We start from the raw sequence: 24486 nt of genomic DNA, 5'->3' as shown, positions 1-24486 counted from the left end.
TCAGAGCCAATCTCTGCTTGGAGCCTTGCTCTGGTCCCTCCGCCCTTTTGGGACCCGCAACAACTTGTTGCCTGGCTGACCCTCTCAACTGAGTCGAGGTCGCCTCTAACATAATTCTTGCTGAAGACAGCAATTTCAAGGCTGTCTTATCATCATTGGTGGCTAGAAAATATAGGTGTCTGTTAACTTCTTGCCAAAAGCCTACTTCAAATAACAACCGTGTTTCTGAGTACGGGTAATTACACCGCACCCACAGCAGTAATTCTCTAAGCTTTTTCTTTGGGATCCCCCTTGTGTGTGTGTCTGCCACGCCCTGTAGGTCGGACAGAATTTCTATTTGTTCCTGGGAAAGTGTACCCCCCATGTTCTTAATTCTTGACCTTCTCACCGAATTCCTGTCGTCAGAGCAGTCCGAAGGCTCCTGGTCTCTGGCCTGCAGGTCACAGGAGATGGATTCGGAGGCGCCTTTTCCGATTCCGATCCGGGCTGTCCTGCTACGAACTTTCTTCAGTGGAGGTGGAGTGCGGTGTTCTCTGCGGCCGCCGCTTCTGCAGATTCTGCTGGCTGCTTTCTGGCTGTTTTCCCAAGGAGTTATCAGTGCTCTCCTGGGAATGAGTCCAGTTCGGGAGCTGCCCACTCGGAGCTTCAAGGCTGCCCTGTGCAAGAGGTGCACAACAGAGCTCACCGTGGCTCAGCGAATGCTGCCGGATGCTGCTGGATCGCCGGTTGCTGCCGAGTAGCTCACTGGGTCGTCCGCCGGCTGCCCGCCGGGTGCCCACTGGGTGCCCACCCAGGGACGCCAAATGTCGGGTTCGGCTGTTTGTCTCTGCCCCGACACGGGTAGTGTGGTTCTTGGGTGGCACGCGTTTTAAAGGATGAGTCTGGACTCTTCAGCTTTTCGGTCTTCAGGTTGTTTATTATTTCTTATCTACAAAATTTTCTGTCTGCCCAACAGAGGTCTGATCTGCAAGCAGTCACAGGCACTCTCTGACCACCCACGGGGCGGTCATGTCTTTTTATACTAATATCTACGTACACAATATTTACCTTTATTTCCCAATGCTTTTCACCCATGTTGGCAAGTGCACCTTCACCATAAACCAATCCCCAAATGCCAACATCACCACAGGAGATGGAGGACAAGAAGAAGGAAGAAGAAGGGCAAGACACGCCCTGATCCCTCCATCTTGTCTCCATAACCCCCCTGTACCCAAAAACCTTAAAATCTATATTTCACTTTCTAAATGTGTCTATTTTACACCTTTTACTCTAAAGTGATTCTCTTGTCCTCAAACTCTTGTTATTTCTGTGGATGGATCAAAATCAAGCCACCAGACACTCTTGGCAACATTCCAGGATTTTCGAGACCCCCAAGGGTTCTCCTGGCATCTCTGAACATCAGGAATGATGTGCTGAGATCCCACAGAACTGAACACTGAAACAAACTCCCTCTGTCAGCCCATTTTCATCTTCTACATCACTTTGAAGATGTCCATGGGGATGTTGGAATGATTATCACACAGCTCTCCATTTCTGGCTGCAGGCTCTGGAGATTCTTTCTCTGCATTCAGTCAGGCTTGCATTCTCTAACAATTCCTGGTAGCCCATCATGTTTTCTTAGGGTAGAACAGTAACAATGAAAACCTCACCAATGGCACAACTGCCCAGCCAGCATGGAAAAGAAAGAACAAGCTGTAAAGTTCTTCAAACATTTGTCCTGCTTTGCTGCAGGAGTCGTGCTGCACGCACGGTGTGGAAAGCCAAGAGAAGCTGCAGCTGGCGGCACATCTTGTGACAGAAGCTGCACCTGGTTCTCCAGGAAAGGTTCTTGGAAAGAGCAAACAGGACTGTGGAGAAGATTCTGGAAGAACTGGAACAGTTTTTAGGAAATGAAATGAAAACAGAAAGAAACAAACCAAGATGTTTTCTCTGTTTATTTTTATGCTCCCCTTTGCATTATTTCTCCATCCCATTAATTCCAAATGGATCTCACCTCTAAGATCCATGACTTGGCATGTTTAAGACACTGTCAAATCCCATGAACTATACACAGTTTGCCTTCCTCTGCTTTTTTTTTTTTTTATGGAAAGCACTGCTGGCGAGATAAGTGCAGTGCTTGGTTCAGGTACAAATTCTGCATTCAGGGAATGCGCTCCGATAGTGTTGGACACTCAGCAGGGACAATGCACATCAGCGACCGAGGGGATTCCTGTGCCACTGAGCAGGAGTCCAGACTCTGGGTCTTGGCTGAACTCGGCAAAGTTCCCGTGTTTGGACAGGCTCAGGGGCTGCCCCCGGGGAGCGCAGGGCTTGGCGCGGGGGCGAGCGGGCAACGGAGAAACGGACACGGGGACAAACGGCCCCAGAGCTTCAGTTGCAGCGGCAGCAGCGAAAGTAGTGGCAGCGGCAGCAGCGGTGAAAGCAGCGAAAGAAGCGACTTTATCGACTCCCTCTCACTTCGCCTCTCCCTCTCCCGCAGTCCTGCACCCTGTCCCGCTCTCCCTTTCCCGGTGTCCCCTCCTCTCCCAGTCTCTCTCTTTCTCCATGCCCGGCCGGGCCATGCCCTCAGACCGCCCCTGGCCCCAAGCGGGGCTGCCCCGTGCCCAGCCCTGGCCGTCCCGCCGCGGTCTCGCCTCCGGTCGGCTCTGGCCATGCTGGCGGTGGCGTTGCCGGGCGGGCATCAGTGCCTGGGGCTGTGGCGGCATCGCCTCCCTTGGCTCCGCCTGGCCCGAGCCCGGCCCCAGCCCCGACTCCTCCCGGGGCCCATGGAGGACACAGGCGGTGCGGCCGCTCCCGCCGCCTCCGCTGTGGCTTGCCCGACCCGAGCTCCGCCGCTCGGCAGCGCGGCTGCCAGACCCGAGCCGCCGCTGTCCCGTTCCCAGGAGCGAACGCCTGGGCATGGCCGGCCCGGGGCGCTTGAGGGGTGCTCGGGGGCCCTTGCTGGCCCCGGGCCGAGCGCTGACAGCTGCATCCCGCCAGCAGGGAAGGCGCAGCAGGGCCTGAAGGAGCAGGACAGGCTGGGCTCGCTGCCGGGGCGTGGCGGCTTGGGCAGCGTCTTCGCGGCCACGTGGCTCTCGGATGGCGCCCCGGTGAGCGGCGGGGCCGGCGGCGGCCGCAGGAGGAGGGGATGGACAGGGAGGAGGCCGGAGGATGGGGCTGGGCAGGGCTGCATTGCCTGCAGCAGAGGGGACGCTGGTGACGACGGCGAAAGATAAAGGGGCTGACTCTTAGCAGCGATTAATCCAAGGTTTATTTCAGGAGCTCCGGGGAGCCTCTACAAACCTCAGGGGCCCTGCTGGTGACAGCCCCAGGAAAAGGGCCAAGGTAACATTTAAACAGATATGGAAACCAAAAGTAGATAACATTTACTGACCAATAAGGGATGGAAACTGGGGGAATGGACATTTAAGACAGCGTATGGGGAAATATTTGGGAAGTTGATCCCGAGCCTCTGGCTAATCACTCGACGTCTTGGACCAAAAGCTCTAGATAGAGAGGATAGGATGCCGAGAGACTGTGGAAGAGCCAGGGTGGGGATCTGGGGATGATCTCAGCAAAGGAGAGCGATTACACAGGTAGAGGGAGGGGACACAATCTGGGGTAAACCATTTGGGGAAAATAAGGGGATAAAGAGACAAAACCACTGTAAAGCAAACACAAACGCCAATACCTTCCTACTGCCTTGTCCTGTCAGGGCTTCTGACAGCCCCTCATTACTTCATGGCCCCGTCCCCTCAGGGGCTGCCCCAGCCCAGCCAAGCTGCCTGGCAGCAGCGTCGCAGCGCCACAGCAGCTCCAGAGGAGACCCATCCAGAGGCACGCGGGAGCCCTCAGCAATCCAGCCAGCAGCACGCGGGCAGGAGGACACCAAGGGCGCTCCCTGCCTGGCACAGGGCTTGTGGCCATCTCCAGGCACCGCTCTCACAGGGATCCCCACAGCTCCGGGCCCTGCCCAGCCGCTCTGTCACCAGCACAAAAGCTTCCACAGAACCATCAAAGGCCAAGGGGCTTCTGGCCATTTTCCCTGCAACACTGCAGGCATGGGCAGCTGGCCCAGCCCAGGCATCCTTGTCCCCCTCTTCCCCTAAGCCCTGCAGAGCCCGGGTAGCAAAAGAAAGCTCCTCGGAGTCTGTGTATTCTAACAAACTCTATATTGATATACTAAAGAAAAACCAAAAAGAAGAAAAGAGCAATCTGAAAGAAATGGAAAATTCCTGCTGGCTCAGGTGGCCACAGCAGACAGAGCCTCTGGCATCAGCTCTCTGCAGAGCTGCAGCAGCGCAGCCAGCCGAGCGCCGACAGACCAGGCCGAGTCCTCCATGCCCTGCGGAGCTGATCTTGCAGCCTCTGGAAGACGGAATATGGCTCACTCTGCAGTGCCTGGAGGACATCCAATGTTGCAAGTGCCACGTCTGACAGGGCACTGCTGGTGCCCTCTGTCAGGTATTGAAGGGCTGAAAGAGAGAGGGACAGTGCCATGGTCAGATGCCGCATCTGCGGGGAGCCGAGGAGAGCGCCCTGGCACGGCCATGGCAGCCGGCTCTAGCCATGGCCAGGAGGGAGCAGGCACCAAGGGGACCAGCCCGAAGCTGCTGGCCACGAATGTCCCGGGTGGCCCTGAAATATGTGTGTGCTCTGCCCACGCCGGCCCTGGTGCGCACAGGGAGCAGAGCCCTCGGCAGCCGGGGCAGGGCTTGCAGCTCCCCCGGCAGCCCCTGCTGGCCTCACTCACCATTGCAGATGAGCCAGAGCTCTTCCTTCTTCCCCCTCAGGTGCCGCGCGGCCATCCCTGTGAACACAGAGCCTGTGACAGTGCCAGCGGCACAGCTCCCTGCCAGAGGCGCTGCCGGCGCTGTGGCCACACGGGCTGCTGGCCCGGCAGGGCTCAGCCCGGCCCTTGGCGCACGCTGCCCCCCCAGGGCACGGCTGCCAGAGGGCGGCAGCAGCAATGCCCAGGCCAGGCGGGGCTCCACGGCGCCGGGCCCGGCTGGCGCTGCCGGGACAGCAGGCGGGGCCGGGGCCGAGCTGCGGCGGGCCGGGCCGGGCCGGGGAAGGAGCCCGGGCTCGTGGATCACCCGTGAACCAGATGGCCGCCACTCGCAGGGACTCCTGTGGCTCTGCAGGTAGCGCAGGGCCCAGCGCAGGTGCTCGGCCGCTCTGCTGCTGTCCTCTGTCAGCTGGAGAGAGCGGCAGGAGGGAAGGCTTGGCGCGGGCTCATCCCCTGGGCCGGGCGCTGCCTGCACCGCCCTCAGGGGGCTTCTCTGGGCTGAGGCTGGGGCTTCCAGGCCCTCCTTACCAGGCACTTGCTCAACTTCCACAGATTCTGGCTCTTCACCAGTCTTTAAAAATCCTTCCTCTTCTGGAACTTGGCCACACAAAACAGCGTTTTCCCAGAAGCCTGGAGAGCAAGCAGAGATGCGGAGATGGCCCCACAGCCCAGGGCGCAGGACCCGCGTCCCTGTGCAAGGCCTGCAGGAGGCTGCAGCCCGGCAGGTGCCAGGCCAGGAGGCAGCCGAGCCCCCTGCCAGGGGGACAGCAGCAGCCCACGAGTCCTCACCTGTGCCACAAGCCGATTGCCATCATGGCAGTGGAAGAAGAGGGGCAGCAGGCTCTGGCGCAGGGGTGTCTTCAGGGCCTTTGTTTCCCCTTGCTTTGGAAGAGTCACCAACGCTCGGAAGAACAGGATGGAGATCAGCTGAACCTGCCAATTGTTCTGTATGGAAGCAAGAAGACAAGACCTCAGCACTGCGGCTGCAAATGCACAGGACACAGTGTGCGGGCAGCAGCCAGTGGCCGTGGCTGGGGGCAGTGAGCCTTACATGCTCAAAGAGTGGCAGAAGCACCTCAAGCAGCTGCAGTGTGATCGGGCTGGGCATCAGCGTGTCCTTGTCCAAGATGATAAAGCTGAGTAGCATGACTGTCATGAAAACTATCTCTCCATCTGCAACCCACAGGAACTGCACAAGACGTTCAGTCAGGCTCCACATTTTTTTGGTCTGTGCGGAACACAAGTTTGTGAAATGCCATCCTGCTGCTGCAGGGCCCAGAGGCCAAAGGCCTGTCCCGAAGCGCTGGGGCAGCTGAACTGGGAGGCAGGAGAGCTGGGAGCAGCTGCCCCAGCGCCCAAAGCCCTGCCAAGCCCAAGCGACTGCATTCCCCAGCTCTGCCTCAGCCACTGCCCCTTTCTCACCATGAAGGGTTCCTCAAATGAGCTCGAGAAGGGCTCTGAGCGCCAGGCGATGCCTCTCTCTGCACTCGCTCTGCAGCTGCCTTGACAAGATTGGCAGGACTCTGTTAGCACCACGTTGACTCAAGTCCAGGAACTGGAGGACCTGAAAGGCACAGGGCAGTGACAGGGATCCGGCCAGCAGCAGCCTGGAGCCGCACAGGGCTGGGCCTGAGCAGCAGCACAGGGCGCGGGCACTGTCCCAGGCGGCTGCGGCTCCCAGAGGGCAGAGAGCTGGGAGGCAGCTCAGCCAGGCAGCGCTGGCCATCAGGCTCACCTCCACAAGGAAGGCCAGGCCGGGCAGCTCCCAGTGTGGCTCCTGTGTGCTGAGCAGCCGCAGCAGGTAGCGAGCGATGCGGGAGCACAAGGGGATGGAGACACAGCACATCGCCCTGGCAGGAGAAAAAGGAGCCAAGCCTGTGGGCCAGGGGGACAAAGCTCTGCCAGGACTGACAGCCAGAGCTCTGCTCTTTCCCCAGCATCCTGCAAGGGGCCTTGGGCTATTTGGGAGGCAGCTCCTGCTGGGCAGCCTCCTCTGCCAGCCTTTTCCAGTCTGCTTGGCCATCCCTCGGTGACAAGGCCATCTGGCCCACGACTCGGGGACTGTGTGGAGCTCCCTGGGCCCGGAGCACAAATGTCAGAGGCAGCGGGGAGAAGGGGCTCTCACCTGGCCAGCAGAGCCACGGCATAGTGGTGGGTGTCAGCACACAGCAGCGTGTCCCAGCCATGTTTGCGTTCAATTGCCACCACCACATCCTCGTGCTGCATGCGGCAGAGCAGGGACTTCAGGGTCCGCACTGCAAACCTGCGTGCACAGCAAAGGCCAGGTGACGCTGGGAGCACTGGCTCCTGGCCAGGGACATGGCAGGGACAGGAGGAGTGGGATGGAGCACCTGTTGGGGCTGGTGGCAAGGCCGTATTCCTCCTGGCATCCCTTCCAGAAGGCATGGACCTCCTCTGGCATATCCAGAGTGCTGAAGAACATTTGGGAGAGCAGATGCACAAAGAGGCGGGGGAAATAGACCGTCACCATATGTGGGACACAGGGCTCCTGGAGGATCTTCCACATCACCACGGTTGCCTGCAAAGGACAAAGCGCCCCGAGACAGCGCTCAGTGCCCAGGTGTCCGTGTGGCAGGGCCCAAGCTTGGCAGGGAGAGGCCCAGAGAGACCTTGGCAGGGGGAGCACGGGGCCTGCTGGGCCTGGAGCTGCCCCTGGGCCAGGTTTCAGCCCAGCGCCTGCAGACGGGAGATGCAGTGGGGGAAGGGGGATGGAGAGCTGCTGGAGAGGCGGCCTTGGGGCCAGCAAAGGCCAGTTAGAGAAACTCACAGCCAGGACAAAGACACCCGTTTTGTCCCCGTCGGAGATGCACGTGCTGTGCTTAGGCCAGCTGCCCAGCACGTGCAGGAGGATCAGCAGCGTTGGCTCTGCCGTCCTGGGCGAGCACATGATGCTCTTCCACATGGTGAAAGCAGCTCTGTGGGGTTAGAGCTCTGTCTCAGGGGGGTCTCAGACACAGCAGCGGGGCCTGGGCAGCAGTGGGGACCTGAGCTGGCTGCCAGCTCTGCCTCTGCCCACTGCCACTGGCCAGCAGCACCCAGGCAGCCCAGGCCTGTGGGGACAGGCCCCTGAGGGGCAGCGAGGGAGCATGGCAGCAGGCTCGAGGCCTGACGTGCCAGGGCTGGCAAAGGAAGCAGCCAGAGGGCCCTGGAACTCTCTGTTGCTCGGACACCTGGGCCAGGCTGATGGGCTGGGGAGCCCTGAGCCCTCTGGGCAGGTGGGCCCCATACCTGTCACAGGATAGGGCCACACGCAGGAGCGTCACGACTACGTCAGTGGGCTGTGCTTACGTCAGATCCAGCAGGCTCCTGTTCAGCCTGTGCTCAGCAAACTGATTGGCCAGGAGCCACTGGTGGATGTACCTGACCAAGGCGGGCACCTGGAGAAGGCACGGGGACACTTGGAAAGCGGCCAGAGGGAGGAATGTGCCCAGCTTCTCCAGACAAGTGCTTCCCTTGCCACCACGCTGCCATGGCCTCCAAGAGTTCCAGTGACCAGCAGGCATGGCTTGGGAGAGCAAGCAATTCCTGGGAGGATCAAAGCCTGGCCACAGGCTGCTTACTTGCTTTGGGTTGGAAAAGCCCTTCTCTACCAGCATATTCAGCGGATCAGCACAGGTCTTAGTTTTGAAGATGTGCGAATAGGCTCTGAGCCCAGTGCCCATGGTGCTGGTCTCTTCCTCCCTAATTCTCCTCATGAATTTGCAAACCATCTGTAGGAGAAGGGCAAGAAGCCAGGGATGTTGCAGAGAATGCTGCAAGCGCGGTGCCAGCAGGCCCAGCCTAGGTGGGGATGGCTGCAGGTACCTGCGCTGTTCTGCGGAAGAGGCCACGGGCGGGCTCCTGCTCTTGTGTGCTCCAGGGCTGCACCTGGCAAAGAGCGAGCGCAGCCAGAGCTGAGGGGCTGCGGGAGAGGCCGGAGAACACAGCCCAGCCCTGCGCTCCCCAGGCAGGGAGAGCCCCGGGATGCCCCAGGGGATGGAGCACGGCCCTTGCAGGGTGTCTGCCCGGCCCCTTTTCTGTCCTGTCCATGGGCATGGCCCAGGGAATGGGATGGGATGGGATGGGATGGGATGGGATGGGATGGGATGGGATGGGATGCAATGGGATGGGATGGGATGGGATGCAAAGGTGCCAAGCTGGCTGCAGGCACCAAGCCTGTGGCCCAGCTCTGGCACTCACCCTCCTGCGGCAGCTCAAACGGCACCACCTCTTTGGTTTCCTGTGCTGGGACAGCTGCAGGGCCTTCTTCCTTCTCTTCCCCCCAGGCCACCTTGGGCGCTCTCAGGGGTCTCTGCTCCATGTTAGTGGCTGGATTTGTGGCTACTTGCAGGAGAGATGCCTGGGAAAAGCTCCGAGTCAGCAAGTCCTGCAATTGTGCCTGGAAGGCACCTTCAAGACAGAAGCCTCAGGAAGGCTACAGGACAGCACGTCCTGCACTCTGGTCTCCAGGGCTCCTGCCATAAGGACAGGAGACTCCTGTCCAGGATTGTGGTCGGGCCTCGAGGGCACTGGTGGCAGGGATGGGAGATGCCTCTGGGGCACCAAGTGCCACGCTCTGTCCTCGAGAGCACCTGCAGAAGAGAAGCCTTGGCAAGGCCACGGGTCACCAAGTCCCGTGGTCTGGCCTCGAGCTCAGCTGCAGGAATAACGCGTGGGAAAGGCTGCGGGTCAGACAGGAATGAGTGCGCTGTGCGGGGGCTCCTGACAGCACCGCTCTGTCCCGTTCTGCCCCATTGCCTGTTCCCAGCAGCCGGGCAAGCTTCTATTTCCCACGTGTCACAAAGGGGCCTTGGTCACCGGGTTCTGTTCCATGGCACGGTGACCGTGCTGCAGCGTGCCAGCCAGGGCCCTTGCACAAACTGCCTTCTGCCCTGGGGCCGCCCCCAGCCCAGCCAAAGTGGCCCAGCTTGGAAGGAATCCCTGGCCCCAAGTGTCTAAGACAGCCCAACAGGGTCTTTAGGAACAGCTCAAACCATCTGCAAACTCTGCCCTGCTCTGCAGGCTCAGGTCAGTAGAAGGAGCCCCAGGGCTGCCGATGCAGCCGCGCTGGGAAGGGCACAGGACCTTCCACAGAAGCTGGCACGGCCTCCTTGGGACACGTCCCAGCTGGTGGCCATCCTAAACTCACGGGTGTGACACGGACAGGGAACGTGTGGGCCAGGGCACGAATGCTGCTCTGACCCTGGGACCCGGGCAGCGCTGACATCAGCAGCTGTGGCAGAGTCCCCGCCCAAGCAGAGCTGCCACCCCCCGAGCCCTGGCAGCGCTGGTGCCCATCTCCTGCCCCAGAGACCTGTGCCCCCGGGGGGCTTCTGTGCCACAGGGAGCCAAAGCCCACATGCATTGGGGGCTGTGCTCCTTCCTGCAGGGGCTGTTGGCAGCAGCACCTGGAGCAACTGCTGGCAACACTTGGTGTCTTATGAGAGAGAAATGCTGAAGTTATTTTCTATTGTTGAAATTATTTTCTCATTGAAGTCATTTCCTTCAGCACAGAAACACCTTAGTGGCAAAGGCACAGAAGAACCTGGCATTTAAGAATCCTCAGTTCAGGAAATCTTTACTTCCCATTGCTCAACTCAAGTAGTTCCAAAAAGTTGCAAACTTCCCAAATTCATTGGGATAGCCTGAGAAGGTGAGGAGTTGGAATTTTGCTTCCCTTCTCAAAGCAGCAATGCATTTGCCTTAACATCATCCATTGAGAGTCACTTTACAGAACATAACACTACACAGAGGCAAACAAAAGGCCATTCTTTGGTTTGCAAACAGTTTCCTATGAAGGGATGATAATATCCTAAGTCTCTTAAGGAATAAAAGCTCTCAAGAAATTACAGTCCACTCAGTGTTACAAAAGTAGCCCAAGCAAATGAGTACATGGCAAAAGGGCTAATCCTCCCCCTGGTACAGATATCTAAGTGGCCAGTAAAGTACAGCTCTCCCCTCTTGTTCCCTGCAGGAGAATCAGGACCATGAAGAATAAAAGTCACAGATATTCTTTCTGCCCTCTCTAACCAAAGCTGTGCCAAAGCACAGATGCTGCCTTCAGACTGACTCAAATTCCAGCCTAGACCTCTCACCTTCCAGACAACGCCTTCCCCAACACCCACCAACACCAATCCCCCAAATTCCCACACAGAAGCCCTCAACACCCCACCAGGACCCCCAGCTGTCCCTGTCCCTCCGCAGAGCTTTCCCAGCCTCCAGCAGACGCCCTGGTTCCCTGCACGTGCTGTGGGCTGGCACTCAGGAGGATCTGCTCCAAGGCCTTCCCCGGTGGCAGCTCAGGCTGCCAGGCCTGTGGTTCCTGGATCACCCTTCCCACCGAGCCTTCCTGGGCACGGCTGTTCCATGGGCACCTCTGCGCTCAGCTCGCACTGCTCCACTCAGCCAGGGCTGCTGGGAAAGGATCCAGAGCAGCCTGGCCAGCTCTTTCTCCAGCTCCCTCTTTACTCTCTGGGGAGGGAAGAAGCCTCACAATGCAATCAACCATCGAGACAAAGCTAACTGACACAGAACATTCGAGAATACAAAGGGAGTGACTACAGAGACTGACAAGAGTAAGGGGTAGTACAACTGAGTGTAACAAGGGCTTCTAAGGGAATGAGGGGAGGAGCAGGGAGACTGACACACTGATGGGCAGACAAGTGGCAGAAAACTTTGTGGTGAACAACTTAGGACTGAACCATTAGGAGGAACAAAATGGGGTACATGGGAGAAACCATTATAACTAACATGGAAATCTATCTTTTGTATTAAAACAACTGTAAAACACCAACTACCACAGGCAGGGTCTGGGGGCAGGAGGAAGGGAGCTGTCAACAGGGAGGGAGAAGGCAGGAGCTATGGGAGCTTCCCCAGGCTCAGCTGTGCCAATCATCAGCTGTGCCTGGAGCTCCAGCTGGTCTCCTCTGGTCTCCAGGTGGTCTCACCTTCCAAGGGATCTGGAGAGATCTCTGAAGCCAGGTTGTGGAACATGCAGTTTTTTGCAAAGGGCCTGGGTGCAGGGCCCTGCCTGGAGCTGCCAGACGCAGCTGGAGCAAGCCCAAGAGAAATAAAGAGAGTGGTAAAGAGAGAGAAGGCAAGAGCGTGGTAAGAGATGAGAGAGAGAGAGAGAGAGAGAGGATGAGAGGGCGAGGTTCTCGTTACAATACAATAAATCATCTTCTGTGCTGAATATGCTAATTCTCACTAACCAATCTAGTACAAGATACAAATCCTATAGCATTTACATACAGAGTATAAGAACCATTACATTACCACACTGTGTTACATTTTAAACCCTAAAAACTCCTCTTTGGACCCCTTCTGCCAAGCTAGTGGGGTCTGCTCTGACCCTTGGAGCTGTCTGCAAGCAGAGGGAATTGTTTGATCAAAAAGGGATTACCTTCAGCTGGCCATACCATTGTTTTCAAGTTGTTCAGTAACTGCGGTATCTCAAAGCTTGCTTTCATTTCAATCTCGCTTATACTTTCTATATTCTCAAAATCTTTTGCCAGGCAATGATATTTATAAGGCTTTCCTGTTTCATCTTCCCCAGCAATCCAGTTTGTTTTATGGCATAATAATATTATAAGTAATAAATGATAAAGCCAATCAATAATCAATAAAAAAGGGTTTTTTTATTTTGCAACCAAGATTCGGTCTCCGATAGCCACAATCAAAGGGGCAGCTTCGAGCCTGGGATCGGCACTGGGTGATCTAAACTCTATCGCTTCGGATCCCCTCTGCTCACAAATGTTGCCTCCTTCGGGTTGGTTTTATACAGATTTTTCCACCTGGGGCAGAGTTGCTCCTATTCTTCTTGTCGCTTCACATATTTACCTAGTTTCCTTTTCTCTGTGCTGGGCTGGACAAAACTGTTTCTGGGAAGTGATGAATGCTGATCTTCGAGTTATGGGAACCTGGCATTGGGATGCACACCCTTGAAGACTCTGACTATCTTGATCATAGATACTTTCTGAGTATTCATCACTTGGGTGTCTCTGGACTGTCCTGGGAAAGGGCCCATCTCTGCACAGAGCCAGGTCTTTTTGTTTGCTAATCAGTTTTTTGTCTCCACTGCCGTCTCTGATTTCTCAGTCTGTGAAGCAATCTTTTCCCCCCCGGCTGCGGCTTGTGGTTTTAAATCTTTAAGAATTTTTTGTACAAGCACAACTTTTTTCATGTATATTTTACACAGGCATGAATTATTCCATAACATATATCATAATAAGGTGAGGAATTCATGGATCTTTAACTTCCGCTGGAATGCAGGCACATGGATTCAGAGCTATCACACACTAACTGTATGGTTTTGGGGTTACTTTAATAATGGTACCCACTGTGAGGAAATGACACCAGGGGAAATTTTCTCCCAACCCTTCACCCAGCTCTTTGGGTCTGTCCCACCAGTTTTCAAAGGGCTCAGATCCACTCTAAATGCTAATGATATCAGAAAGTGGTTGGTGTTGCTGATAGGCCTGTTCTATTTAGCATTCAGAGATAAGGGAAGATTAACCTGGATAACCACCCTGGCACCTACCCCAGAGACAAGGGATGCTGTAGCCCCAGAGCCTGACCCTGCCCCACAGCCCAGCTCAGAAATGAACCACCCAGACTGGGTGGGGGCTCTGGTGAAGGAGATGGGCCAGATGCTGAAGGAGCACATTTCCCCAGCTAGTGAGAAACCCTCCCCCTGCCCCAAAGAGGGAGAGTCTGATGGTGCAGCAGTGAACCCACAGATGTTACAAAGGTCCAGGTTCTGTGGTATTTTCCGGTCCCCCCAACGAAGGGAGGAAATGATGAATCTGACTCCATGTTCTTAGAAGGCTAATTTATTATTTTATTAAAAGATATTATATTATATTAAAGAATGCTATATTAAAACTATACTAAAGAATAGAGAAAAGATACAGACAGAAGGCTAAAAGACAATAATGAAAAACTCGTGACTCCTTCCAGAGTCTCAACACAGCTGGATGGTGATTGGTCATTAAGTAAAAATAATTCACATGAAACCTTGAAACAACCACCTTTTGGATAAACAATCTTCAAACACATTCCAAGGCAGCAAAACACAGGAGAAGCGAATTAGATAATTATTGTTTTCGGTTTTCTCTGACATACTTGCAAGAAGAAAAAATCCCAGGAAAGGTATTTTTATGACAGTCGTAAGTGTAATAAGGTTCCACATTAACATAAGAGCAGTCATAGCAAGGAGCAGTCCACCCTGTGGAAACAAGGAGATTTAAGATGAAATCAGAGCACCCAGATAAGGATAAGAATGGAGGGCCCTCACAACCCACAGGGGAGCCAGTGGTTGAGATCATCACTGAGTCCCTGATGTACAAAAGTCTCTGTAATCTGCACAAAGACATTGTACAACGGGGACGTGAGGCTTATACAACCTGGTTACTCCGGGTCTGGGACCTTATGGGTACAGGCCTGCAAGTGGATGGTGGTGAGGCAAGGAATTTGGGACCCTTGACCCAGGACTCAGGTGTGAATCAGATTTTTGTAAGGGAGCTAGGGTCCCTTTGTCTCTGGGAGCAGCTTTTATTGAGTGTGAGAGAGAGGTTTGTCCACAGGGAGAGAATGCAGGAGCAGCACCATAGAATGCACTGGAAGATCCTTGAGGAAGGGATCCAACAGCTGAGAGAAGTGGCAGTGTTGGAGGTACTCTTTGGGAGGGATGGACAGCATGATAATGACCCTGACAAGGTCAGTGCACAGGGCAAATGCTGTGGAGTCTGGCAAATCTGGGGCCATCTCAATACACCACCTTCATTGCAATGATTAATGCTGATAACAACCAAGAGACAGTGGGCTCTGTCACCAACAAGCTTAGAAATTGTGAGAGTGTGATCAATGGCCTCATGCAGGCTCCTGTCTCTGCCGTGGTCCAAGAATTAGGAGAGTAGACGAGGGAAATGAAGGAGGAGGTGAGGAAGATTGTAGGAGCAATGGGGGGGGTAGGACGGTTAGGACGGATGGAGACGAGAGATCTCTGAAGCCAGGGCTTGGAAGTTGGGGTTTACTGCAAAGGGCCTGGGTGCAGGGCCCTGCTTGGACCTGCCAGCCACAGATGGGAGCAGGCCCGGGAGAAGTAAAGAGAGTGGTAAAGAGAGAGAAGGCAAGAGCATGGTAAAGAGGATGAGAGAGAGAGAGGTTCTTGTTACAATACAATAAATCATCTTCTGTGTTGAATATGCTAATTCTCACTAACCAATCTAGTACAAGATACAAATCCTATAGCATTTACATACAGAGTATAAGAATCATTACATTACCACATTGTGTTACATTTTAAACCCTAAAAACTCGTCTTTGGGCCCCTTCTGCCAAGCTAGTGGGATCTGCTCTGACCCTTGGAGCTGTCTGCAAGCAGAGGGAATTGTTTGATCGAAAAGGGATTACCTTCAGTCCGGACACTCCATTGTTTTCCAGTTGTTCAGTAACTGAGGTATCTCAAAGCTTGCTTTCATTTCAATCTCGCTTATACTTTCCATATTCTCAAAATCGTTTGCCAGGCAATCATATTTATAATTATATCATATTCCTGTTTCATCTTCCCCAACAGAAGATCAATGCAGCACCTGTGTGAGTCACAGGCCCCAAAGTCACAGCCCAACATTCTCCAGCTAGAGAGAGAGGGTAAACCCCATGGGCTGACCTGTGCTTCTTTCTGACCATGGGGAAGACATGGGAAGGCGGAATGGGAAACCCACTTCTGTCCTGGCAGCACGGGTGCATCAACTCAAGGAGGGAAACCAAAGAGTTACACCAAAATGAAAGTAGCCTCAGCCTCCCATGACTGAGCTGCCAGGTGTGATCTGTCAGATCCTCTTGAAGGAACCTCTACCATGTATGCCCAGGAAAGAAATAATAACCAGGGCTAGGGGGGTCCTGCCTCTAGCCAGGAAGAGGCACAGCAAAACTGGATTTTCTGGATGGTGTGGATCCAATGGCCTGGCACATCAGAGCCACAAAAATACAACGCCTTAGTTGATACTGGTGTGCAGTGTACCCTAATGCCATCGGGACATGGGGGGGCAGAACCTGTTTCCATTGCTGGGGTGACGGGGGGATCACAGCAATTGACCCTGTTGGGAGCCCAGGTGAGCCTGACTGGGAAGGAGTGGCAGAAACATCCTATTGTGACTGGCCCAGAGGCCCCGTGTATTCTGGGCATAGACTTCTTCCAGAATGGCTTCACAAACACCCCAAGGGACTCGGGTGGCCTTTTGGAATAGCTGTGGTAGAGGCAGAGGGCATTAAGCAGTTGAACACCTTGCCTGGACTATCAGAAAACTCATCTGCAGTAGGACTCCTGAGGGTGGAAGAGCAACGAGTACCAATTGTCACCTCGACAGTGCGCCACTGGCAGTGTTGAACAAATTGAGATGCTGTGATCTGTAGCAGGCTCCGAGCCTGCTAGGGCACCGTGGAGGGAAGAGGCTTAAAGAAAGGAAAATGCCAAGTCAAGGTGAAATAGCAACGAATTGCGATGCCGTGATCCCCATCCACAGAATGATCCGTGAGCTGGAGAGCCAAGGGGTGCTCAGCAAATCCCACTCACCCTTCAACAGTCCCATCTGGCCTGTGAACAATCTGACAGAGAATGGAGATTGACTGTGGACTATCATGCCTTGAATGAAGTGACTCCACCGCTGAGCGCTGCTGTGCCGGACATGCTGGAACTCCAGTACGAGCTGGAGTCCAAGGCAGCAAAGTGCTTTGCCACTATAGACATTGCTAACGTGTTTGTCTCCATTCCTCTGGCAGCAGAATGCAGGCCTCAGTTTGCTTTCACCTGGAGGGGCGTGCAGTACACCTGGAACCGACTGCCCCAGGGGTGGAAGCACAGCCCCACCATCTGCCATGGACTGATCCAGGCTGCGCTGGAAAAGGGTGAGGCTCCAGAACACCTGCAGTACATCAAGGACATCATTGTGTGGGGGAACACGGCAATGGAAGTGTTTGAGAAAGGAGAGAGAATCATCCAGATTCTGCTGGAAGCTGGCTTCACCATCAAGAAGAGCAAAGTCAAAGGACCGCCCGAGAGATCCAGCTTCTGGGAGTGAAGTGGCAAGATGGATGGCGTCAGATTCCCACTGAGGTCTTCAGTAAGATCACAACAATGTCCTCACTGACCAGCAAGAAGGAAACACAAGCTTTCTTAGCCATAGGTTTTTGGAGAATGCTCATTCCTGAGTACAGCCAGATTGTGAGCCCTCTCCACCAGGTCACCTGCAATAAGAACGAGTTCCACTGGGGCCCTGAACAGCAACCAGCCTTTGCTCAGATCAAGCAGGAGATCGCTCATGCAGTATCCCTTGGCCCAGTCAGGACAGGAGCAGAGGTGAAGAACGTGCTCTGCTCTGCAGCCAGGAACAATAGCTTGTCCTGGAGCCTTTGGCAGAAGGTGCCTGGGGAGACTCAAGGCCGATCACTGGGATTCTGGAGCCGAAGTTACAGAGGATCCAAAGCCAACTACACTCCCACTGAGAAGGAAATCTTGGCTGCCTATGAAGGAGTTCAAGGGACCTTGGAGGTGATTGGCACAGAAGCACAACTCCTCCTGGCACCCTGACTACCGGTGCTGGGGTGGATGTTTAAAAGAAAGGTTCTCTGTACCCACCACACCACTGACACCACATGGGGCAAATGGGTTGCTCTGATCACACAGCGTGCCTGTATTGGAAACCTGAATCGCCTTGGGATTTTGGAGATAAATACAAACTGGCTGGAAGGTGAAAACTTTGGTCTCACTGACAAAGAGGAGCAGGTACAAGTGACACGGGCTGAGGAAGCTCCACCGTACAACCAACTACCAGCAGAGCAAACACGCTACGCTCTTTTCACTGACGGTTCCTGTTGCATTGTAGGGACGAACTGGAAATGGAAAGCAGCTGTATGGAGCCCCACACGACAGATTGCACAAGCTATCAAAGGAGAAGGTGGATCAAGTCAATTTACTGAACTCGAAACCATTCAGATGGCCCTGGACATTGCTGAAAGAGAGAAGGGGCCAAAACAATACCTTTTATATTGATTCATGGATGATAGCCAGTGATCTGTGAGGTTGGCTGGAAAGGTGGAAAAAGTCCAACTGGCAGCATAGAGGAAAATCAATCTGGGCTGCTGATGAATGGAAAGACTTTGCCACTCAGGTCGAAGAGCTACCTGTGAAAGTCTGCCATGGAGATGCCAATGTCCCCAAGAGTCGGGCTAGTGAGGAACACCAAAACAACGAGCAGGTAGGTCAGGCTGCAAAGATAGAGGTGCCAAAGATAGACTTAGATTGGCAACATACGGGGGAGTTGTTCCCAGCTCAATGGGCCCATGATGCCTCAGGTCATCAGGGCAGAGATGCCACCTGTAAGTGGGCACGAGACCGAGGGGTGGATCTAACCATGGACAGTATTTCTCAGGTTATCCATGACTGTGAGACGTGTGCTGCCATCAAGCAGGCCAAGCGAGTGAAGCCCCTGTGGTACGGTGGGCGGTGGTGCAAGTACAAATATGGGGAGGCCTGGCAGATTGACTCCATCCCACTGCCCCAGACACGCCAGGGCAAGCGCTACGTGCTGACCATGGTGGAAGCCACCACGGGATGGCTGGAGACCGACCCTGTGCCTCACACCACTGCCCAGAACACCATCCTGGGCCTGGAAAAGCAAGTCCTGTGGAGACGTGGTGTGGGAGGATCTTCATCCACTCGTCCCAGGTGTCCATGGGGTTGGGTTTCTTACCTACATATGGGCAGTCGTTTGGTGACAGGGGGACTCCCACCAGGCATGTTAAGAGCGGACCGTCTACGCTTCCAATGGCCATGCAAAGATTGTCTTGCTTTAATGACTTTGCCAAAGTGACCCGGATGTTTTGTTTTGGCTGAGGGACGATCCAGCCGGTGGTCACTTGGATACAGATGAGGGCGCTGATAAAGACAATGACAACGATGGCACTGGTTCTGCTGTGGGGTGCCCTGGAGGGTGTGACAGAAAGAATCATACTTCTTCTTTCCCACTGGGTAGTTTTCACTTGTGTATGATAAAAACACACATTAGTTGACTTATTTTAAGACATTCTGAAATATTTTTAAGTTCCCCCTATAGTTCTTCCCAACTTCTCCCAATCACGCCCTTCTCTTTTTTAAGGGAAGTTTGAGGGAGGGAAAAAGGAGCAGTTTCAAGAGGGGAAAGAGGGAGGGGGTAGGGATAAAAGGTCACTGGTAGAGGGATGGTGGAAAAGGCAGGGCTGTGTCTGCATTTGAGATTGACATGGATGTTATCAGTGGGATGTATCTACGTGCAATGAGTGTCCTTGCCACAATGTTTGGATTTATGAATTTCTTTTTTTTTTTATCTCCAAGAGAAAGCTGCTTCTGTGGCATAGTGGGAAGGGGATCTGACTTTGTGTTCATTCGAGGGGTCGTCTTCAGATCTGTGGTCTACTGATAAATCTTCTGGGAATCCACCGGGGTCCTGTATCTGTAGAAACACAAGCATATCCTCTCCCCCACATAATGAGAGAGTATGGCCCTTCAATAATTTTAGATTCATGATTCTGGTCAAGTACTGGAGGTCTTTCTTTGAGGTGTGTGTACATGTTATGAAAGTGCCTTAAGACAGAGGGGGTTTGGTCCTTTTTGAGAGCAATTCATTAAATTCATAGCATAAAGTACTTTGCACAGTCTGTCTTGTATAGAGAGAGCCAGGGGCTATGTACAAATCACAAACGGGACAGGGCTGCTGTGGAACGTGCCTTGAGCTGTTTTATTTTCCAGCATCAGTCTCATTACATGGTTATGACAATGGGAAGATGCCAGCAGCTCGTGTCCTCAGCAGCAGACAAAGAACGCAATGTTACAACTTACTTGAAAAGTTTTTTGACCAATCCCACAAAGCAAAAGCATATTGACAGTAGTTCTATCCAACCACAATAAGCACAGGTACCTTTGGTTAAAACAATGCTTGCCTATTTTGAATACAATACCTGCTTGTAAGCCTTAAAACACAATGCACAGAGCTCCATTATTAAGCTTCAAACTTCCTAATATCTTGCTAGAAAAACTTTTCTGTAGCTTAGAGACTTTTTCTAGACAAGCGTTAATACACAGACCATTGTTCTATTTGTCCTTACTTTTCTACTTTTTAAATAATTTTTCTGCTGACCAATCTCATGGCTACTGCTTAGCTCTAATCACAGTCCTGCTGTCTCTGAGGCCTGCCTTTTGCAGCTTCCCCAAAAACCCTGTGATTTTGTGGATTCTCACACTGAACACAAGTTCAGCTATTTTAAATCAAATGCTCACTGAGGTAGATTGTATTAGACATGGCGCACTGCAAAATAGAGCTGCTATAGATTTTTTGCTGTTAGCACATGGGCACAGGTGTGAGGATTTTGAAGGAATGTGTTGTATGAATCTCTCTGGTCAGTCTACATCCATTCACAGGAAACTCAAACAACTACAAGACAATGTGAAGAAAATGACTCTGAATGATTGGGGCGTGGATGAATGGTTTGAGGGATGGGGAATAACTGGATGATTGAAAGATACCTTAAAGGGAGCTTTGTTATTACTAGTAGTTATTATTATATTGCTTTGAGCTATTCCATGCATAGTGAAATTGGTGACCCACTTGGTAGAAAATACAGTGAAAAGGGTTTGGCTGGTGCCAGAAGAAGAAGGGGGAGGTTTAGCGATGTATCTGAACAACTTGGGCCACACTGTGCTCCAGCCATATCGCTTGTAGTTCTTCTTATGAGAGCCCTCTGGAATTCACCAAGGTTACTAAGACATAAACTGTGCTAAATGAAGAAAGAAAATGCTGAGAAACAGAATACCAAGAGCACAAGAACCAGATAACAGAGGGCTGTGAACCACCTGGACTGTAACCAATCACATACCCTGAGAAGTGAGTGCAGAACACAAGGACAAGAGAGAGGCACCAATGAAGAGATGCGTGATCAGTGTATGCAGTAGAGTTAGAATGCATAAATAAGTGCATAATGTAAACAATCAATGGCTTCAGCTTAATCATATTGGTTAGTTGTATGGGAGTCCTGTTTTCCCACCAAGGGTGCCTGGGAAGGAGGGATGGTTCTTTTCCATAAAAAGGAAAGCACTGAGGCAGGAGCAGGAGACAAGTGACCCTTGCAGGCCTGGGGCCTCATGGCCTCCTTGTCCCTGCTCAGCAGCCTGGCAGGGGCCGCCCCATGCTCCTGTCCTTGGCATTGCACATCCCCACATGCCAGTGCCCATCCCAGCAAGAGCCCTGAGCAAGGAGGGAGGGACAGGATCTGCCTGGCCAGGCCCTGGGGCTCAGGCCTTGGCCCTTGGCATTCCTCAAACACATCCAGCTCTGCTCAGCACCAGAGACACCTTGGCCTTGTTTGTCCCCAGCTGTCATCACTGCCTCCAGGGTTGTGTTCTAAGTGGAACCTGGGGACACTTGCTCAGTCATGTTCCTCAGTGGGACCCATTAAAACTTCAAGAAACTTTGGAGTTTCAATTTATCTTTGAGTTCCTGAGAAGTTTTTTGATCACTCTCTCAGGGACTGAGTCTGATGTAAACAACCCCAAATCCCTGAGAGGCTCATTAAAGTCCTTGTGCTGTGTCTGTGCTGCTGAGCTTTAAAGGAACAGCTCTTCCCAGGGCCAGCTCCTCTCCCAGCCCAGCAGGGCTGAGGGCTCTGCCTGCAGGCACTGAGGGCACAGGAGCCAGGCAGAGACAGGCTGAAGGCAATCAGGATTGGGAAGACATTGAGCTGAGACTTCACTTGGGGAAAGATCTTCACAGCCCTGTGCATGGTGAGTGTGTGGGTGCAGGGCAATGTCCCCTGTGCTCCTGGAGGGATCTCCTGAAGCCAGCACACCCCAGAGCCAGGGGGATGTGTCAGGAGGACTCTCCCAGTTTCTCTGTGGCACAGGAGGAGCAGGAGGAGCAGGAGGAGGAGGAGGATGTGCTGCAGAGCGGGGCTGCCCTGGGCACGGTCAGAGGGACAGGGCAGGACGGCTCCTGCTGCCAGGGACGGCTGCAGGGGCTGAAGCTGGGGCTGCAGCCAGGGCTGCCCAGGGCTGTCCTGCACAGCAGCTCCTGCAGCCCTCATGGCTCTTGGCCAGCCCAGGGCATGTGCCACCTGCCAGGGGCAGCTCTCAGCCTGCCTGGCAGCTCCCCATGGACGCTGCAGGGGAGAAGTTCCAGGTGCAAGGAGCCGCCCCCATCAGGGCAGATTCCTCCTGCTCTGGAGATGGTGCTGCATGGCCAGGGCTGCTCTCAGCTTTCTCCTAAAGGGAAGGGAAAGGGGCTGTCAGCTTTGGCTGTGTCACTGAGCCTCCTGCACTGTCAGCCTGGGCATCAGCAGATGGGCCTGAGATCTCCCTCAGAAAGTGCCTCCTCAGCCTCCTCTCCCTACAGACAGCAGCAGCAGCACCTTGGCTTGCAGCATCTCTGTTTGTCTGGCCTGCCCTTAAGGCCCTGCTGCCAGGGAGATGCCCCTGGGCAGTGCCCTGTGCTGGGAGGGGTCTGCAGGGCAGAGCTGAGCCCCCAGGGCTGGGCTGTGCTCTGGCAGCACTGGCTGGGACAAGGCTTGGATAGAGAGAAACAGCTCCCAGCAGGCACAACTCCAGGCAGCAGAGAGCCAGACCGACCCTTGGTATCCGTTCCTGTTCAGATGCACAGGGAAAGAGAGAAGGGCTTAGAGAAGCTGACTTTAAAGCTGGAGTCTTTAAAAATGCCACTTTAGTTTTCAAGCTTGTTTTATGTTCGATCACTCTGAAATAGAGGGAGGTGAAATGGGCAAAGGGCACCTGGCTGGGGACCAGCAGGTCTGACTGCACTGAGACACAGGGAGCCCTGTTTTCCTTCTGGTCTTCCCTGGGGTTCAGGCTGAGAGCAATGCTGAAGATGAGGCAGGAACTCAGGAGCATAAAGCTAAGCACAAATATAAAAAGGCTGAGTGAGGTTTCCGCGCAGGTAGAGAAGTAGTTTTAAGGGAATTCCTAAAATAACTCCATAGGATTGACTCAAAGAGCTTTTCAATGTCTTGTTTCAACAGTCCACCATGGCCAGAGTGAAGGAATGTCCAACAGCAGCTCCATCAGGCACTTCCTCCTGCTGGCATTGGCAGACACGCGGCAGCTGCAGCTCCTGCACTTCTGCCTCTTGCTGGGCATCTCCCTGGCTGCCCTCCTGGGCAACGGCCTCATCATCAGCGCCGTAGCCTGCGGCCACCACCTGCACACGCCCATGTTCTTCTTCCTGCTCATCCTGGCCCTCAGCGACCTGGGCTCCATCTGCACCACTGTCCCCAAAGCCATGCACAATTCCCTCTGGGACACCAGCACCATCTCCTACTCAGCATGTGCTGCACAGGTTTTCTTCTTTGCCTTTTTCATTGCAGCAGAGTATTTCCTCCTGACCGTCATGTGCTACGACCGCTACGTGTCCATCTGCAAACCCCTGCACTACGGGACCCTGCTGGGCAGCAGAGCTTGTGCCCACATGGCAGCAGCTGCCTGGGCCAGTGCCTTTCTCCATGCTCTGCTGCACACAGCCAATGCATTTTCCCTGCCCCTGTGCCATGGCAATGCCCTGGGACAGTTCTTCTGTGAAATCCCACACATCCTCAAGCTCTCCTGCTCACACTCCACCTTCAGAAAAAATTGGATTTCATTGGTTGGTGTCTGTTTAGCTTTTGGCTGTTTTGTGTTCATTGTTTTCTCCTATGTGCAGATCTTCAGGGCTGTGCTGAGGATCCCCTGTGAGCAGGGACGGCACAAAGCCTTTTCCACCTGCCTCCCTCACCTGGCCGTGGTCTCCCTCTTCCTCAGCACCTCATTTTTTGCGTACCTGAAGCCCCCCTCCATCTCCTCCCCATCCCTGGATCTAGGAGTGTCCATTCTGTACTCGGTGGTGCCTCCAGCCCTGAATCCCCTCATCTACAGCCTGAGGAAGCAGAAGCTCAAGGCTGCAGTGCGGACACTGATGACTGGACAGTTTCAGAAACATTAAACTACTTGCCAATTTTTTGAAGTCATTGTAATATAAGTCATCTGTAATAATTCCTTTTCTTTTTTTTGGTTGTGGGTGTTTTTTACCTTTGTTGTAGTATATTAATCTTGTTCACAAACAGAACCATTGTTTGTGACATTTCTTGTTTTTTGTCTCTTGCTATGGCCCCAAACGGTGTCAATAAGGAGCTGTGCTCTCAGTGGCTTTCAATGAACTTATGCATCTCCCAGGAAAGTTTTCACCTGAGAGCCCCTTTTGTTGCCTTCCCTGGAGCTGCAGCAGCAATGTCTGTGTGCAGAGCTGGGGCAGATCAGGACTGGTCATGCTGGCCACACCATTCCTGATGCAGGCCAGGAGCCATTGGCCTTCTTGCCCACCTGGGCACACTGCTGGCTCATGTCCAGCCTGCTGTCCATCAGTGCCCCCAGGTCCCTTTCTGCCTGGCCGCTCTCCAGCCACTCTGTCCCCAGCCTGTAGCGCTGCAGGGGTTGTTGTGGCCAAAGTGCAGCACCCAGCACTTGGTCTTGTTCAACCTCACCTTGTTGGATTTGGGCCCTGGATCCAGCCTGTCCAGGTCCCTCTGCAGAGCCCTCCTACCCTCCAGCAGATCCACACTCACACCCAGCTTGGTGTCATCTGCAGATTTGCTGATGCTGGACTCAGTCCCCTCATGCAGATCAGCAGTGCAGACATTGAAATCCA

The 24486-nt window shown here is 53.8% G+C and overlaps 1 protein-coding gene across 1 annotated transcript; it reads left to right on the top strand.

Annotated features, from left to right (window-relative positions):
• Positions 1 to 22851: 22851 nt before the first annotated feature.
• On the top strand, positions 22852 to 23784 carry LOC136570452 (olfactory receptor 14J1-like). Its single transcript, XM_066570923.1, has one exon. The coding sequence runs from the start codon at positions 22852 to 22854 to the stop codon at positions 23782 to 23784; it is 933 nt and encodes a 310-aa protein (XP_066427020.1).
• The last annotated feature ends 702 nt before the right edge of the window (positions 23785 to 24486 follow it).

Source organism: Molothrus aeneus, unplaced genomic scaffold (genome assembly GCF_037042795.1).
Source record: "Molothrus aeneus isolate 106 unplaced genomic scaffold, BPBGC_Maene_1.0 scaffold_34, whole genome shotgun sequence".
Classification (NCBI taxonomy): Eukaryota; Metazoa; Chordata; class Aves; order Passeriformes; family Icteridae; genus Molothrus; species Molothrus aeneus.
The sequence above is the reverse complement of the archived record's forward strand: the minus strand, read 5'-3'. Positions and strand labels throughout refer to the sequence as shown.